General features: G+C 34.3%; 2 protein-coding genes across 3 annotated transcripts; one reads left to right on the forward strand and one right to left on the reverse strand.

Annotated features, from left to right (window-relative positions):
• The first annotated feature begins 125 nt into the window (after positions 1–125).
• Positions 126–11,735, forward strand: LOC128190502 (probable cytochrome P450 49a1). Of its 2 annotated transcripts, XM_052862575.1 has the most exons (10): positions 126–236; positions 6,550–6,773; positions 6,994–7,219; positions 8,206–8,384; positions 8,567–8,762; positions 8,902–9,068; positions 9,285–9,447; positions 9,551–9,632; positions 9,808–10,014; positions 11,597–11,735. In XM_052862575.1, exons 1-10 carry the CDS (start codon positions 220–222, stop codon positions 11,708–11,710), a joined length of 1,575 nt encoding a protein of 524 aa, XP_052718535.1. In that variant the 5' UTR covers positions 126–219; the 3' UTR covers positions 11,711–11,735. The 2 variants fall into 2 exon arrangements, with proteins under 2 accessions (XP_052718535.1, XP_052718536.1); XM_052862576.1 differs by lacking the exon at positions 126–236 and having other exon boundaries at positions 6,550–6,640.
• A 634-nt stretch (positions 11,736–12,369) lies between these two features.
• On the reverse strand, positions 12,370–13,978 carry LOC128190503 (von Willebrand factor C domain-containing protein 2-like). Its single transcript, XM_052862578.1, has 2 exons — positions 13,467–13,978; positions 12,370–12,509 (listed from the first exon to the last, which is right to left on the reverse strand). Exons 1-2 carry the CDS (start codon positions 13,711–13,713, stop codon positions 12,385–12,387), a joined length of 372 nt encoding a protein of 123 aa, XP_052718538.1. The 5' UTR covers positions 13,714–13,978; the 3' UTR covers positions 12,370–12,384.
• Positions 13,979–14,820: the final 842 nt, after the last annotated feature.

The following is a 14,820-nucleotide window of genomic DNA, read 5'->3' on the forward strand; positions in this document are numbered from 1 at the left end:
TGGTGGGTTTTTTTTAAAATTAAATTCCGTTCTTGCGCAAATATTTGGCGCCCCTTTTCAATCAGATTGGATAAAATGTATTAATCAAATATCCTATATCGAGTATACACAGAGCTGCGATTGGTTATAAAAGGCCCACAGCAAGATAAGTCTGAATGCCAATAAACAGGGTCAAGGCAACATTGTTGTCATAAATGAAATTAACGGAATTGACGAGAAATGAAATCCAGAGCAAGGTAAGTTAAAAACGCACTATATCCTCTTCCTCCAGTTTTTCTGTGCCTTGTATGTGAGGAACATGTTCTTCGACCTATGTATAAAATGTGTAAAACACTGTTCTTAAATGCCTACGTAATTTATTAGCGCGTGCTCTGTTGATTAAAGTTAAGTTTATTTTGGAGATAAAATTCCCAGTTGTCCTGATTTGCCAAAATCGAACACTTACTATAAATGTAAAATAACTTTTGTTATGTCTGCAGAACATGTGTATCATTGAACAAATTGGGATTTACAGTTGGGATTAAAATCAGAAACAAACGATACACAAAGTGATAAATCTACGACAGTCTTTATGCAGTCCATATATCTAATAATTTCTTTTATTTGGGTAATGATCAGCGCCTTTTGTAATACCTATAGTTCAGTTAATTTCCATCCATCTGATATTAGTTGCCACGGTAGCTGTTCAAGAAGCAATCTACTAGGTGGACAAGTAATAAAGGGTATCTTACTGCAGTGTCTTATAATTTGGGTGAAACAAACATAAACACAATAGAAAACAAAAAAGATAAAAACTGGTTTACATATAAATACCAAGAATATCCATATGAGTTGTAATTTGTAGATCTCAACATGCATGTAAATAAAAATTTTCAAAGTTACAAATTCAAGAATTAATCGTCAGTGCTCATTCATCGTCGACCTTTTTGTATAAGTTGGACGCGGAAAGAAAAAGAAAGATTTCACCATGAAAACAGTGTAAAGTTTTTATCAAGACGTATCTGTGAAGTTGTGGTTAACGCTGTATGATTATTACGGGTGTAAATACAAAATTTGTCATGTTGTATTTACACTCATGCACCCAGTAAATTCAACATTTAAAACATGACAGATATGCCAATCGGCATTTAACTAAACTGCACTACCCAACTTACAAGAACATTTCTCGTATGTGATTTGTATTGTAAACTGTAAATTGTAATGTATAAGTTCTTAAAATCCATGTGGTAAATTAAGGGAAAGCTCAATTCGTTACATTCGCCCAAGTATCCAAGTATACGCTGAATAAAAACTCCACAATAACAATAGTTCATATACCGGTATTATTCCAATGTAAACCGAGTCTCGGAGTTCCAAATTAACAACTTAAAATAACATGCGGAAACCCAGCATGGACGGTCCGACATCACACACTCCATCAAGGTGCTGCACTCTAGCACAGTTAGTCCAACATAACACATTCTATGCTAACGTGCTGCGTTCCAGCACATCACATGTCACAGTCTATGCTAAAGTGCTGCGTTCCAGCACGGTAAGCCCGAACCGTACTCGCTCAGAGCTTAGACTGTTCTCTTTTCCAATTTTTTAGACAGGCATTGCTTTTTAGCTCACCTGAGCTGAAAGCTCAAGTGAGCTTTTCTGATCACCTTTTGTCCGTCGTCCGTCTGTCCGTCTGTCCGTCTGTCCGTCCGTCCGTCTGTCCGTCTGTAAACTTTTTACATTTTAAACTTCTTCTCTAAAACCACTTATCCAATTTCAACCAAATTTGGCACAAAGCATCCTTATGGGAGGGCGAATATAAATTGCAGAAATATAAGTCCGATCTGTATTCAAAGCGGAGAAAACCTTGAAATTGTAGAAAAAGGGGGGTGCATTTTTAAAAATCTTCTTCTCAAGAACTACCGAGGCAAATTCAACGTAGTTCAGCATAAATTATCCTTATGGGAAGGAAAATATAAATTGCAAAAATTAAGTGGTAATTCTGTTTCAAATCTGATTTATTACGAAAATAATAATAAAGGAAAGGCGTGTTTCAATCAGTTTAATAGGTTCGGGTTCGGCATACAATAAAATGGGTAGACAAGACTTGGCCTGGGTAAAACAAAATATTAGCAGTTATTAATCTGCCAATCTCATTAAAATTTCAGGATATTTGATGGACTAGTATATTTGTATTCGCTGTAAATATTGCTGCAAAATAATGCGTATTTGGAATTGACGATTGCCGATCTGCCCCGGCTTTTATTTTGCCACGGCCCGGGTTTGCATACCCATTTTACCAAGACTCGTATTTCTTTGTTTAAAGCAGCCATGACATTATACGAAAAAGGTTCGATCTGACTATGATGAATTTGCTGGTTGTGCAACAGTTCGCGTATGAAGGGAAATTTTGAAACATGCAAAATATATTGGTGCCGATTTTGTGAAATAAATTGAGGCTAGATATTTCAATGCGTTGACAGTTTTCACACATGACGTTGGTGCTAGCTTGTTCCAATTTTCGTTTCGTTTTCATTATTTATGCTTTGTTACCTGGAAACTATCGTCTGTATTTCGTGATTTTTACGTATTAAATCAAACAGAGAATTCGTTAATCAAACAGTTAACTGTTTACCTGCGCAAATTAAGCAAAATCTGATGTAAGGGTAGGTGCCTACTGAAATACAATTTATTCTATCGGTAATTCGGCATTATCTTTTGCGTAATGGCAGATTAATGCAATAGGTTTTGTTGAGATGCTCGGCATTTTCTCGAGTTTATTCAGTTTAAATAGAGTTTGATATCGCTGACGGAAATATGTAGGTATATACATGTAATATATATATGAATAATTTCGAAAAAATAAATTGTGTTCTTTATTTGTTATACATGTAGTGCATGTTTCTTGTGTTTAATTGTTTACAGTTTCTATTTACTAACCATATTTGAGTGTTAAGCTTCGAATTATAAGCAAGATACAAAGATTTGCTCACAATTCTATGTTTGTACACATATCTTAAAAACTAAAGATTAAAAAAGTAAAAAATTTGTCAATATTTATTAAGAAAATTTTCAAAGTCTGTTCTTCCAGAAACCAACGTATTGTAAACTTAACCTTTTTAGCTCACCTGAGGGTGGGGCCACAATGGGGGGTCGAAGTTTAACAAATGAATTTATAGAGTAAATCTTTAAAAATCTTCTTCTCAGAAACTAATCAGCCAGGAAAGCTAAAACTTGTGTGAAAGCATCATCAGGTAATGTAGATTCAAATTTGTAAAAAATCATGACCCCCGGGGGTAGGGTGGGGCCACAATGGGAGATTGAAGTTTAACATAGGAATATATAGAGTAAATCTTTAAAAATCTTCTTCTCAGAAACTAATCGGCCATGAAAGCTGAAACTTGTGTGGAAGCATCCTCAGGTAGTGTAGATTCAAAGTTGTGAAAATAATAACCCCTGGGGGTAGGGTGGGGTCACAATGGGGGTCGAATATTAACATATGATTATATATAGAGTAAATCTTTAAAAATCTTCTTCTCAGAAACTAATTAGCCAGGAAAGCTGAAACTTGTGTAGAAGCATCCTCAGGTAGTGTAAATTCAAATTTGTGAAAATCATAACCCTGGGGGTAGGTTTGGGCCACAATGGGAGGGCGATGTTTTACATAGGAATAAACAGAGTTAATCTTTAAAAATCTTCCTCTCAGAAACTAATCAGTCAGGAAAGCTGAAACTTGTGTGAAAGCATCCTCGGGTAGTGTAGATTCAAAGTTGTGAAAATCATGATCCCCAGGGGTAGGGTGGGGCCACAATGGGGGTCAAAGTTTAACAAAGGAATATATAGGGTAAATCTTTAAAAATCTTCTCAGAAACTAATCAGCCAGATGATTCTTTATAATTGTTAAGACTTGGGCCCCAGGACAATTCTTTGGCCTCACGAGAAGGTTCAGAGGTTGATGTACGTTTATATCCCATATATAAACTATTGTTAAGGATCTTTTTGAGAACTGCAATACTCAACATATGATATGACTATAAAATCATCCTGTTAGAAAAGGGACCAATGATTATAAACATAAGAATATCCAGGGGAAAATGGATTTTATTTATACAGGATCTACATGTATTTTTGTACATTGTCCAGATAGTTTGTATTATGACTCCATTAAGCTGATTTTACCATTCCTATTGTTCCTCAGGTGAGCGATGTGGCCCATGGGCCTCTTGTTTAGATAACGAAGAGATGGTAATGACATGCCACATAAATAAACATTTAGGCATATTGCTGTTAAGATAATTTCACACTTAGATAAATTTAGAAATCTTTGACTATAAACTTCTAATGTATAATGTAACTAGAGGTACTGTGAGCAAGCTCACAATTGATAACCCCCGCTAAGAAAAAATCATTACTCAAGTAGTTTGCTATAGAAAATGATGGATGCTATCTATTTAACAGTCCATTTTCTATCAGTAACAAATGCTCAATTTTTTTTAATTGCTTCTGCTATTAATACTTCAACTTAACTGTTAAAACATAAAGACATTTGTATCCTTATGATAACAAACATGACTGGAATAAAACGATAATTCACATCTCAAGCAGCCATTTATTGTTTTGAATTTTTGGTTTACCGAGCCCAATTTTGTTATCAAATTTTTTTTCCAAAAAAGATAAAATACATCGGGGCGGGCCAATTTCAGAGGGGCGGTCGGGAATACGAATGCTACAATTAGTTTAATTTCGCCTTACACGAGCAAGCTTTGTGTCAAAATTTTACCTTTTAATCATTTTCATTCATGCAAGATATGACACATATAAAAATTAAGCATTTTTTAAACAATCTAATGGCTTTGAACTTGCCCAAATGACATTGGGTCAAGGTCATGACATACCTTCAGATCATAGGCAATCTTCTAGTAAATCAAGAATTTCTAATGTCTCTCCATTAGAAAGATATGGACACGAATTTTGCCAGTGACCTTGACTTGCCAGAATGACATTGGGTCAAGGTCGTGACACACCCCTAGGTCATAAGCAATCTTTGTGCTAAGTAAGAACTTCCAATGTCTTTCTTTGCACTTTTTCTGCCAGTGACCTTGCCCTTGCCCGAATTAGCTTGGATCAAGGTGTTGACAAACCCTCAGGTCATAAGCAATCTTTGTGGGAAGAACTTCCAATGTCTCTCCATGGAACGATATGGACCGGACACGAATTTTGCACAGACAGACGGACGGACAATGTGATTCCCATACCCCCCCCCCCCTCAAACTTCGTTTAAGGGGTATAACAAAGAGATAGCTAGTTAAAACTTGAAAATTCATATATTGAAAATTTAATTCTAAAACTGGATTGGGGTTTAAACCGTACTCAGCTTATTTCAAATCGTAATGCAGACTAAATGACTATCCTAAAGTCAAATCTAAACACGCCTTTTCTCCAAAGCAAGTGATAATTTCTACAGCATTCACATTCTCAATCTGATCAGTCTCCGTCCAACTGTACCATTTGGATAGTGTCAGGTTAATAAAATGAAGCCGAATGATCGTCAAAATTGTTCACAACCAATACAAAACACTTTTAAATTGGTTAAATGCATCGACGCTAATTTATCCACACCGTTCATTATCTGAAATAATGAAAGGACTATGTGCGGTATGGTCAAATATCTGCCCCCGATTTCAACCAATTTTTTAAAAAGTGTCGTATGAAAATAAAATCTTCACAAATCAATGTATAGAGGATGCCTATAACTTTAATAATGATTTTAGTCATCATTGCTCATTCGCTGTGTATCTATGACGTCACCTAAATGGCCCAAATCCCGCAAATTTGCAAAGAAATGAAAATATTCTCATTTTTGCTATGTATTTTGCATTCGGAAGTATAGAGCGCAGGTCTGCTCAAGTGCGATTTGAACATATGTTTTTCTTCAGATGGTTATACACATTATACTAAAATATGGTACTTGAGCAAGCCTGCGCTCGATGTTTCCCAGTCGAAAAACCATCGGAAAACACCCATATTTTGCTACAAAACATCAATTTATCAAAATAATGCAATATTCATGACGTCATTTCTACATTATGACGTCACTGTGGTGATAACCTTTTACACCTTTATTTCCAATATGATTTTAACTATCTTTCACCTTAGTTTTAAAGCTCTTTCTAAAACTTTGATTTTGGGGGCAAAAAATGCATAAAACCGCACATAGTCCTTTGTTTGGCTTTTAGCCGTTGCTGTGAATAGAGTAATTATAGCATTCAGGCGTTTTCAAATATCATACACAGGGAAATTCCTTTTGCACTATTCATACCTTTATTTCACACGCAAAGTTTCAACAAGGTAACAAACGTCTTATTTCCCTGTCTTTAATATGCAAGTTTAATAAACACAATTTAAACATTGGATGAGAAACTACAAACTTTGCATCGTAGATGTAAATTTGAAATTATTAACATCGAAAATATTATCGTCGTCATCATCGTTGTGATCATCATCATCATCATCATCATCATCATCATCATCATCATCATCATCATCACGTATTTCAAAATATATTTGTAGCTGTGTGTTCCAGTTTACCACCACACCAAAGCGTCATGCGTATGAGGCCACTACCCCTTCTATTGAAACAACACATCTTTCTTCAAAAGTGGTGACTAACCTTTCAAAGAAAAATGACAAGGTCATTTCTGAGATCGAAATTCGACATTTTGACGAAATACCAGGTCCCTCCGGAATATATCAACTGCCTTATCTGGGACTTCTTTTACAAATGAAACCTTTCAGTAATTCTCATAATTAAAATATTTTTTCTCACTATAGATTTAAGGATTTCAATGCTAAATGAAATGAAAGAGATTTTCATGAAGTTTTAAAGCAAACTTTGGTGAGAACATCAAAGTTCCGTTAATTTTGCTTGGAACATGATATTATTAAAGACGCCGTTTTAAACATAATTATTCAGTTGACTTAATTTCTTCTTACATTATAAAAATTTGTTTTCAGCAAAATATGCAAAAGACAATATGCAACAACGTGTATTAAACTGGACCCAGAAATATGGACCTATTTGCAAACAAAGACTCGGAAACGATTGGTATGTGTTTCTCACAGATCCAAACGACGTTGAAAAGGTGTTCCGAAATGATCGGAAGTTTCCTTTTCGCGGGGTTTTGCCATTAACTAAAGTGTACACAAAGAGAACGAATGCATCGCCTGGACTTACTGGACTGTGAGTGTTTCTTCTATAACATAGATTAATTGATGCCCAAACCTGAAATAATTTCGATTTTGTTTGACTGGTTTCATCTAAATTTCACAAATTGGGAATTGTACCAAAGTTTTCCATGTTTTCGGAGAAAAATTATTTAATTTTCAATTCATTCTTAGAAAGTAAAGAATTGACTACTAGTTCAATTCAATATAAAATCAAAGTACTGAAGTACTGAGGGGAGTTGATTTTATCAATTATCATTTATTTTAAAATCAACTTATCTTGCATGGTATATTAGTTTCTAGTCTGTATTTGAATTGCGCACTTTTTATTATATGAATTTTTAGACTTTCCCGACAAGAATTTCGAAAAACCCCATATGAATCATGTTGTTTAATATTTAAAGATAGATTTCAAGCTATGTATTAGTAATCGAAACAATTCTAAAAATCGTATGGATCCAATTCAAGCACTATTCATATCGAACTCTAGTCTCGTTCAATCAGACGCTCGGCTGTCTCCGTTAATCTCCGACAAGCAGGAGAACCTCTCTGTTTGTCGGAGATTTACGGAAACAGCCGAGCGTCTGGCTGAACGAGACTTTATAAATCTCTGGCGTAGGAACACATGAGACTACAAAAATATCTAAATTGTTCGTATCATATAAAATCTGACTATTTTCAAAGTGTTTATAGATAAGTTTCCTTAAAAAACAATGCTTCAGCAAACATTACATCGAATTTTTCAATTATTTTCAAGAACTAAGTCTTGTCAGCGATGATGATTTGTGCTTAGGTCCAAACACTGTTTCACTTTCGGTTTGCCAGAGTAACTGCATAGGAGAGTTGATTAAAATCAACTCCCAAAAATAATAACAACTCTCCCCCCCCCCCCCCCAAAAAAAAAAAACAAAACAAAACAAAACAATAAACAAAACCAAAACAAAACAGAAAAATCTAAGTTTTAATAACAAGCGGCAACTATATTCACATAAAACTATATAGGAACGATGAAGAATGGTATACTTTGAGGAAAAGCGCCCAGAGAGCTATTTTACGACAAAAAGCTGTCTACAAATACTTATCAGCAATTAGTGTTATTGCTGATGATTTCGTCGATAAGTTTCGTGGTCAGTGTCAAATCGATGATGTCTTACACCACTTAATGGAGTTTTCAACTGAAAGTAAGTTTTCATTTTATTTTGAGTATTTTTTACAATTAAAGAAATAAATACACAACTGCAATTTCAATTGTTTTTTTTTTTTCAAAAATATGCTGATAATATTGGTTTCATTTTTGTTGTGGTTAGAAAGGGTCCCAGATAATACAAAAACTTTAACGGTATTGAACTTCCTCTTTACTCAGGTGCGGGCAGAATGTGTTTTGGCGTGCGACTTGGTTGTATTTCCAAACCTGAACAAACATCGCAAACTGAAACAATGAAGCATGTAGAGACATTTCTTGACTGTTTTGGAAACCAGTTTTACGTTATTCCGTGGTTTAAACTGTTCAGATCACCATTTTATCGAAGATATGAAAAATCTGCTGATTATCTGAAAAGGTTTCAATTCATTCTCGATAACAAAGATTGAATTTCACTTAAAAATCGTAACATTTCACTCAGAATATTTTACCACAAAATCATAGTTAAAGTTTCGCACGAAATACGTTTATTTGTTTATTTATTTATTTTTTGGTAGACAGACAGAACAATACATTAGGGCATACAAGGAGCGGATTCAGTCGAGCGGTTCACCGGAAGTTAGCCAAAGTCTTCTGAGCGATTTATCGTCCGACTCCAAACTGACGACCGCTGATATTCAGAGAACATTGATAGATGTTTTTGTGGGGGGAATAGATTCGGCAAGTAGTGTTTCTTTAATATTCCTTAGATGTGTTCATTAAATTTCAGAGACTGTGTTCTTTATGTTAATTTTTATTTTATTCTTTATGCTAACTTTTATAATCTTGGAACTTTGCAGATTAATATCTTTTTAAGAATATTTCAATTTTTTACTGAAACCGATATTTATGAAACCCTATTATCAAATTATGAAACCTTAAATTCTCTACTTTAAGACAGCATCCAGCATCACGATATTGTTGTTCAATCTTGCTAAAAACCTGGAAAAGCAAGACCTGTTGTATGATGAGCTAGAAAAACATGTCCCGAAGTTCGGTCCAATAGATGGAACCATTCTTTGTAATCTAAACTATCTGAAAGCGTGCATCAAAGAATCAATGAGGTAAAAATTTGTAGACGGAGCAGGATTTAAATAGATGACAAGTGTATGCAAAACCCAAATCTGTGAATTTCTTAGACTCATGCGGTGAATATTTACACTTAAGGTTGGTATTTCCTGTTCCAGTCGGTACTGCAAGAACCTTAGACAAAGACATTATCCTTCGAGGTTACCGAATACCTGCACATGTAAGAGAACAATCTTTTTTAAAAGGATATATTATGTAAATAACAGTATTCCTAAATCTTCAGAATTAAAAAAAAAACAAATTGCCGTTATTATAGATTAAAAAGGTAGAAGGGCAAAACTATTGTACAAGATTTCCCTCCTACAAATCACCAATATGAAGTATTTCTGTTGTAGACAAACTTTGTGTTTTGCTCAGGCATAACTTGCTTGAACAGTAAATATTTTGAAGCACCTGAACAATTTGTACCTGAGCGGTGGCTGCGTAAAAGTGACAATTATACACCGATCCATCCGTTTTCTTATATTCCCTTCGGATACGGACCACGAAAATGCATCGGACAGACTTTTGCTGAGACAGAGATTAGTATGTGTGCTGCAAAGGTAAAAATTGAGAACAACTTGTCTGTCTCTAAGAACCTCTGTCTACGCTCGTTATAAATCAAAATTGATCCTTAAATGTTTCCAGATTTGATAACAAGCACGACCATTAAAGTTTCGAACGCATTTGACATTTATTGCCATGTACACCGAATGATTTAAGTTATATCATCTTAGTAAAAGGAGAACTGTTAGCCCCCCCCCCCCCCCCCAAAAAAAAATGTTAAACGAAATAATCAGGTATTGTCTGGTTTGAAAAAACTGTACATTTTAAATATGACTTTGATTTGCACGACTATAACTAAATCTACATGTTATGAATAGTTCAAACACTTTGCAAATGCCCAACGTTAGCAACTACATGTTATGAATAGATCAAACACTTTGCAAATGCCCAACGCCAGCAACGGCAATTTGATCTCTTGATTACTCACCGACGACTCTGATCTAGTATTTGTGCTTAATGAATGAATTCAGATTGCCTTCGTATTAATTGCTTCAGAAGTTATAGTCCCATAAAACAGTTTGGCAATGGTAAAGTTTTTACCAACATTCTGAATGACCTTGAATGCAACGGTGTGTAGTCTCTTAACTTCTTTCAAATTGTAAAAAGAATGAGTTTCTATTAATCTCGTCTCTTTTTATTCCAATTTTAAAATAATCTATCATGATTTCAAATAATTTTAATCTAAAATGAATAAAAATGGCACTTTTTGACAATGTCATTCAAATGTATATTTTTATTATGATGACCATCGCATTTTTGGATATTCTTTAAGACGAATTTACGTGTACCAGCAAATTCCGTTTTGGTTTCTAAACCATTTTTATAAAACTGGGCCTAATACAAAATTGACGTGGGAAACGTGATATTTTGATGGTCATGAATTGTTTATATATCACGTGACAATCTAAGTTAATCATTAAGGTGGTATGGGACACCCCCATAATGTTACGCTCTTCCTATTGAATTAAACAATAAAATCAAATATAATTATGATTAGTTTATGAAGTTCGAATCCCGCTGGGGCTTTTAAAATTTATACATTTCCAAAATATTTAAAAACTTAAAAAAACATATTTCAGACAAATATTGTAAAATTTGAAAATTTTAAACCGGTGAAAGTATTTTGTTTATAACATACTTCTATCTTTAAATTAAAATTAAAATCACACTGGTGAAGCATTTATGTACCTTTTAAAAATAACAGCGCAACGAGGTATATTTTTGTACGGATTCTATGGCTATTTCTTTTGTCTTTCAATTTACCTCGAATGACAGTCGATTAAGGAGGGTGAGTGGTCAAGAAATTAACCAACAGATCTAACTTAGCATTTAAGAAAAGATTTCTTTAGTCAAAAATTCTAATCCCTTTACTTTTTTAAGTACAATAAAAATATTTCACAATCTTCATACAAAGCTTTTCTTCTTAATCAGATAAATATAGTCTAAAAGGCCCTAAACAAACGATATTCTTAAAGCTTCTGAAGCGACAAACATAGGGTAACCATGCGGGGAATAGATTAGAATGGGCAAAATGAGGATTGGTTACTTAAATTATATTTTTAATAATGTTTTTTTCAGCTTTTACGCAATTTTCGACTGACGCTCCCAGAGGGAAGTCATGAAATCAAGTGTAAGGATAAAACTTTTCGAACACCTGTTACTCCAGTGTCGTTCCTCGTACAAAACAGATAGTTTCTATTCGTATGAGGGAATCGTATCTCCTGGTTGTCCATGAACACTATTCTTTCCGAAGGACTGCCATAGTTCTCTACTGAGTGGATATCCTTGTACGATAGCAGCAACATCTATACAAGCTAGCAACTATAAACATGTTTGACGTGCCAAACAGTTTCGTTACCACCACAATTAAAACCTTAAAAAATTGAGATTTTATCAAGTGAACGAATGACGACAAGTATGCAAGTCGATTAACATAATAAGGGATAAATTAAAAATGCTTCATTTATAGAAAAAGACGTTAAAGAAAACGCTTTGAATAATATACAAGTCCAAATCCAATTGACAGGTACATGTACATCGCCGAACATGGTAGGGTAGATTAAAATGATAGTTAAAAATAAGAGAGAATTAATTCTGGTGTTTGTGCTTCAATAGTATGTTGAAATGTTGATTCAAATGGATAAGTTCATAATTAACTAATAGACAAGACCCTAATGTGTTTAAAGCAATATTGTAATGCTACATACATGTAATCCTACATGTATCAGCACTTTGTCATTTAATATTTATTACCACTTTAAATGTCCCAAATGTATATAAATGTAAATGGGTTTTTTTTTCAAACCATGTTTCCAAATTGGAAAATATTTAACTTTGAATTTTATCTGTTTATTATTTCGCTCTATTTATACATATATACATTCTGCCTCAAATGAACCATGAGATGGACAATGACATTCCTGTGAGCCGTCAAAATAGTTTTCCCCAAACTTGACAACTGTTCCATCGCCAGAAATCCTGCAATTTCTGCCTGAAAAAAAAGCAAAGACCCTTTACAAACTTAACAACAATCTGCAATAGAATTATCGGAGATGTTACCAAATCGACGACCTGTTCATTGGGTCTAATATTAATCCAAGATAAGCATTTTTCCATAAGCTTTCAAGACGTTACAACTTAATAATGCCTAATATTCATATTATTAACTGGCAGCATTGGACTTGCCGATAAAAATGAACTTATTGTACGTTGTTTCTGCACATTAAGCATCGTTTCACTATGAAATTCTTCGTAATTGATGCAGGAAACACATTTGTTTATAAAAAAAAAAAGAAGGTAAAACGAAGATTGTGTATGAAACTACATGGTTCTAAGAACTTTAAAAGTTGTAACGTCTAGAAGAAGTTACCATATTTTACATAACAATGATTTTTTTTACCTCTGTATTCTTCTTGTAACTTAACTTCTAATATTCAAATGTTTGTCAATTATTCAAAAAGTAATAATTTAATAAGCCAATGAACCATTTTTCTTTATTTATGTTCTCTAAACTGACCTAACAACTTTGTAGGAGCAAATTGTTAAGGGTTTTATGAAAAATTTGTTTACCTGATTAAGTGAGATTGAAATGTAGTGAAACTCGAAAAATAAATAAAATCAAAATAACATTATCATATGTAGTATATATTCCTGTCTTGAAAAAAAGACAAACCACAGGAATAAAGAACACTAGTATTACGAATAGTTGAGTACTCTACATGATAAAACCTCATTTTATATAGGTATTGGAAACATCATTTCAGCAAATCTTCACAAAAGTTTTAAAATTTGGAAGTTTTGAAAGCGTAACCAAATAATATGTTATCAATAGTTATAAGTCAAAACTGTATTAAAAGAATAACTTTTGTTACTTCTGAAACACAGGGCAGTAGCGTAGCATCAGTTTTAATGATTATGTAAATTTTTAATATTATTTAAATTAAATTACCATTTGGGCAAACAGGACAGCACTTTGACGGATCCTTGACAGCGTCCACACAAATAGGAGGGGGACAGAACTGCGGAGCACAGGTCACCAGTCCCGTACTGGAGCACTGACAGTGCACGCACACGGAGGGCTGGAAGGCGCCAGATGGGTAGATGTGTCCGTTATATAAACACTGAGGGGTTGGTACTAGATCTGTTGGTAATGCACATGCAACAGCAAACAATGAAAGTAATACCTTGCGGTACATGTTTGTAAATTATTAAACATAGAGTTCTCAGTTATTGGTAGGAGCTTATCGTAAATATTTATCTATAGTGCAAGGAGTTCTTGTTCTAGTAGAGACTACAAAAACAATTCAACGATTAGAGATTACTCAAGTAACCTGTTGATATCCGTTTCGTCTATATCCGTTTGACGGTTTTCGGAATATTCTATTAACGACTGAACCAACTGAACTTGAATTCGATGGTTATGATTTGAAAGGGAAGGACTTATTCATGATCCCTAGCCCCAGGGACAATATATTTTGGATAAGAATTGCAAAACTATTGCAACATGTAAAAGTTTTTTAATAATCTCATTCTCCAACGGTTGACACGATTGTGTAAATCTTTGTTTTTTGAAATTTCCTTTTTTGCGTGGCCTATTCTTGGTTCATCACATCGAATTGGGGCATCTATGATTATTTCGGTTCTGGCTTGCCTCTCGTATCAGTGAGATAAGTAACTTGTATACATCAGGATGTGAGACATCGACGACACGAAAGCCGTCTGTGCCACCGGGCCCCTCAAGTAAGTTGGTTGTACGTTGGTCATTTGCTAACATACCAACGTTTGATGGTATAATGAGGTTCCTTCCATTTCAAAAAAATAGTTCCGTTTTAAAGCTGCTCTCGAATATGCCTATAGAATTTCGTATCCATGTAGTTTTGAGGACCATCATCGTTGCTTGGAATACTTTGAATTTGGGCAAACGCATCAGGTACATATTCGATAGGAAGGAAATCAAAAGGTGTAAACATAAAAGCCTTCCTTCCAAATCCGTAGTATCGGATTTTTTCTCACAGCAATGTAAAAAATTGAATTACCATGGAGTTGCCCCCCCCCCCCCCCCACTTTTTTGGAGCATGCAGAAAATTGGAATGAAAATAAGGAAAATAGGAGTGAAATTGAAGCTATGGATATACTAGTTAGCCAGCCCCCCCCCCCCCCCTTCCCCGCACAATTTGTCTTTAAATCCTTAAAAGGCTTTTACATAGGTCTCTTTAGTTTTGTTTGGAATTAAACAATATATAAGAGGAACCATTTGACCTAAATAAGGTGCATGTATAGTGTGCATTCGGTAAAACAAAGGA

Source organism: Crassostrea angulata, chromosome 6, assembly GCF_025612915.1.
Source record: "Crassostrea angulata isolate pt1a10 chromosome 6, ASM2561291v2, whole genome shotgun sequence".
Classification (NCBI taxonomy): domain Eukaryota; kingdom Metazoa; phylum Mollusca; class Bivalvia; order Ostreida; family Ostreidae; genus Magallana; species Magallana angulata.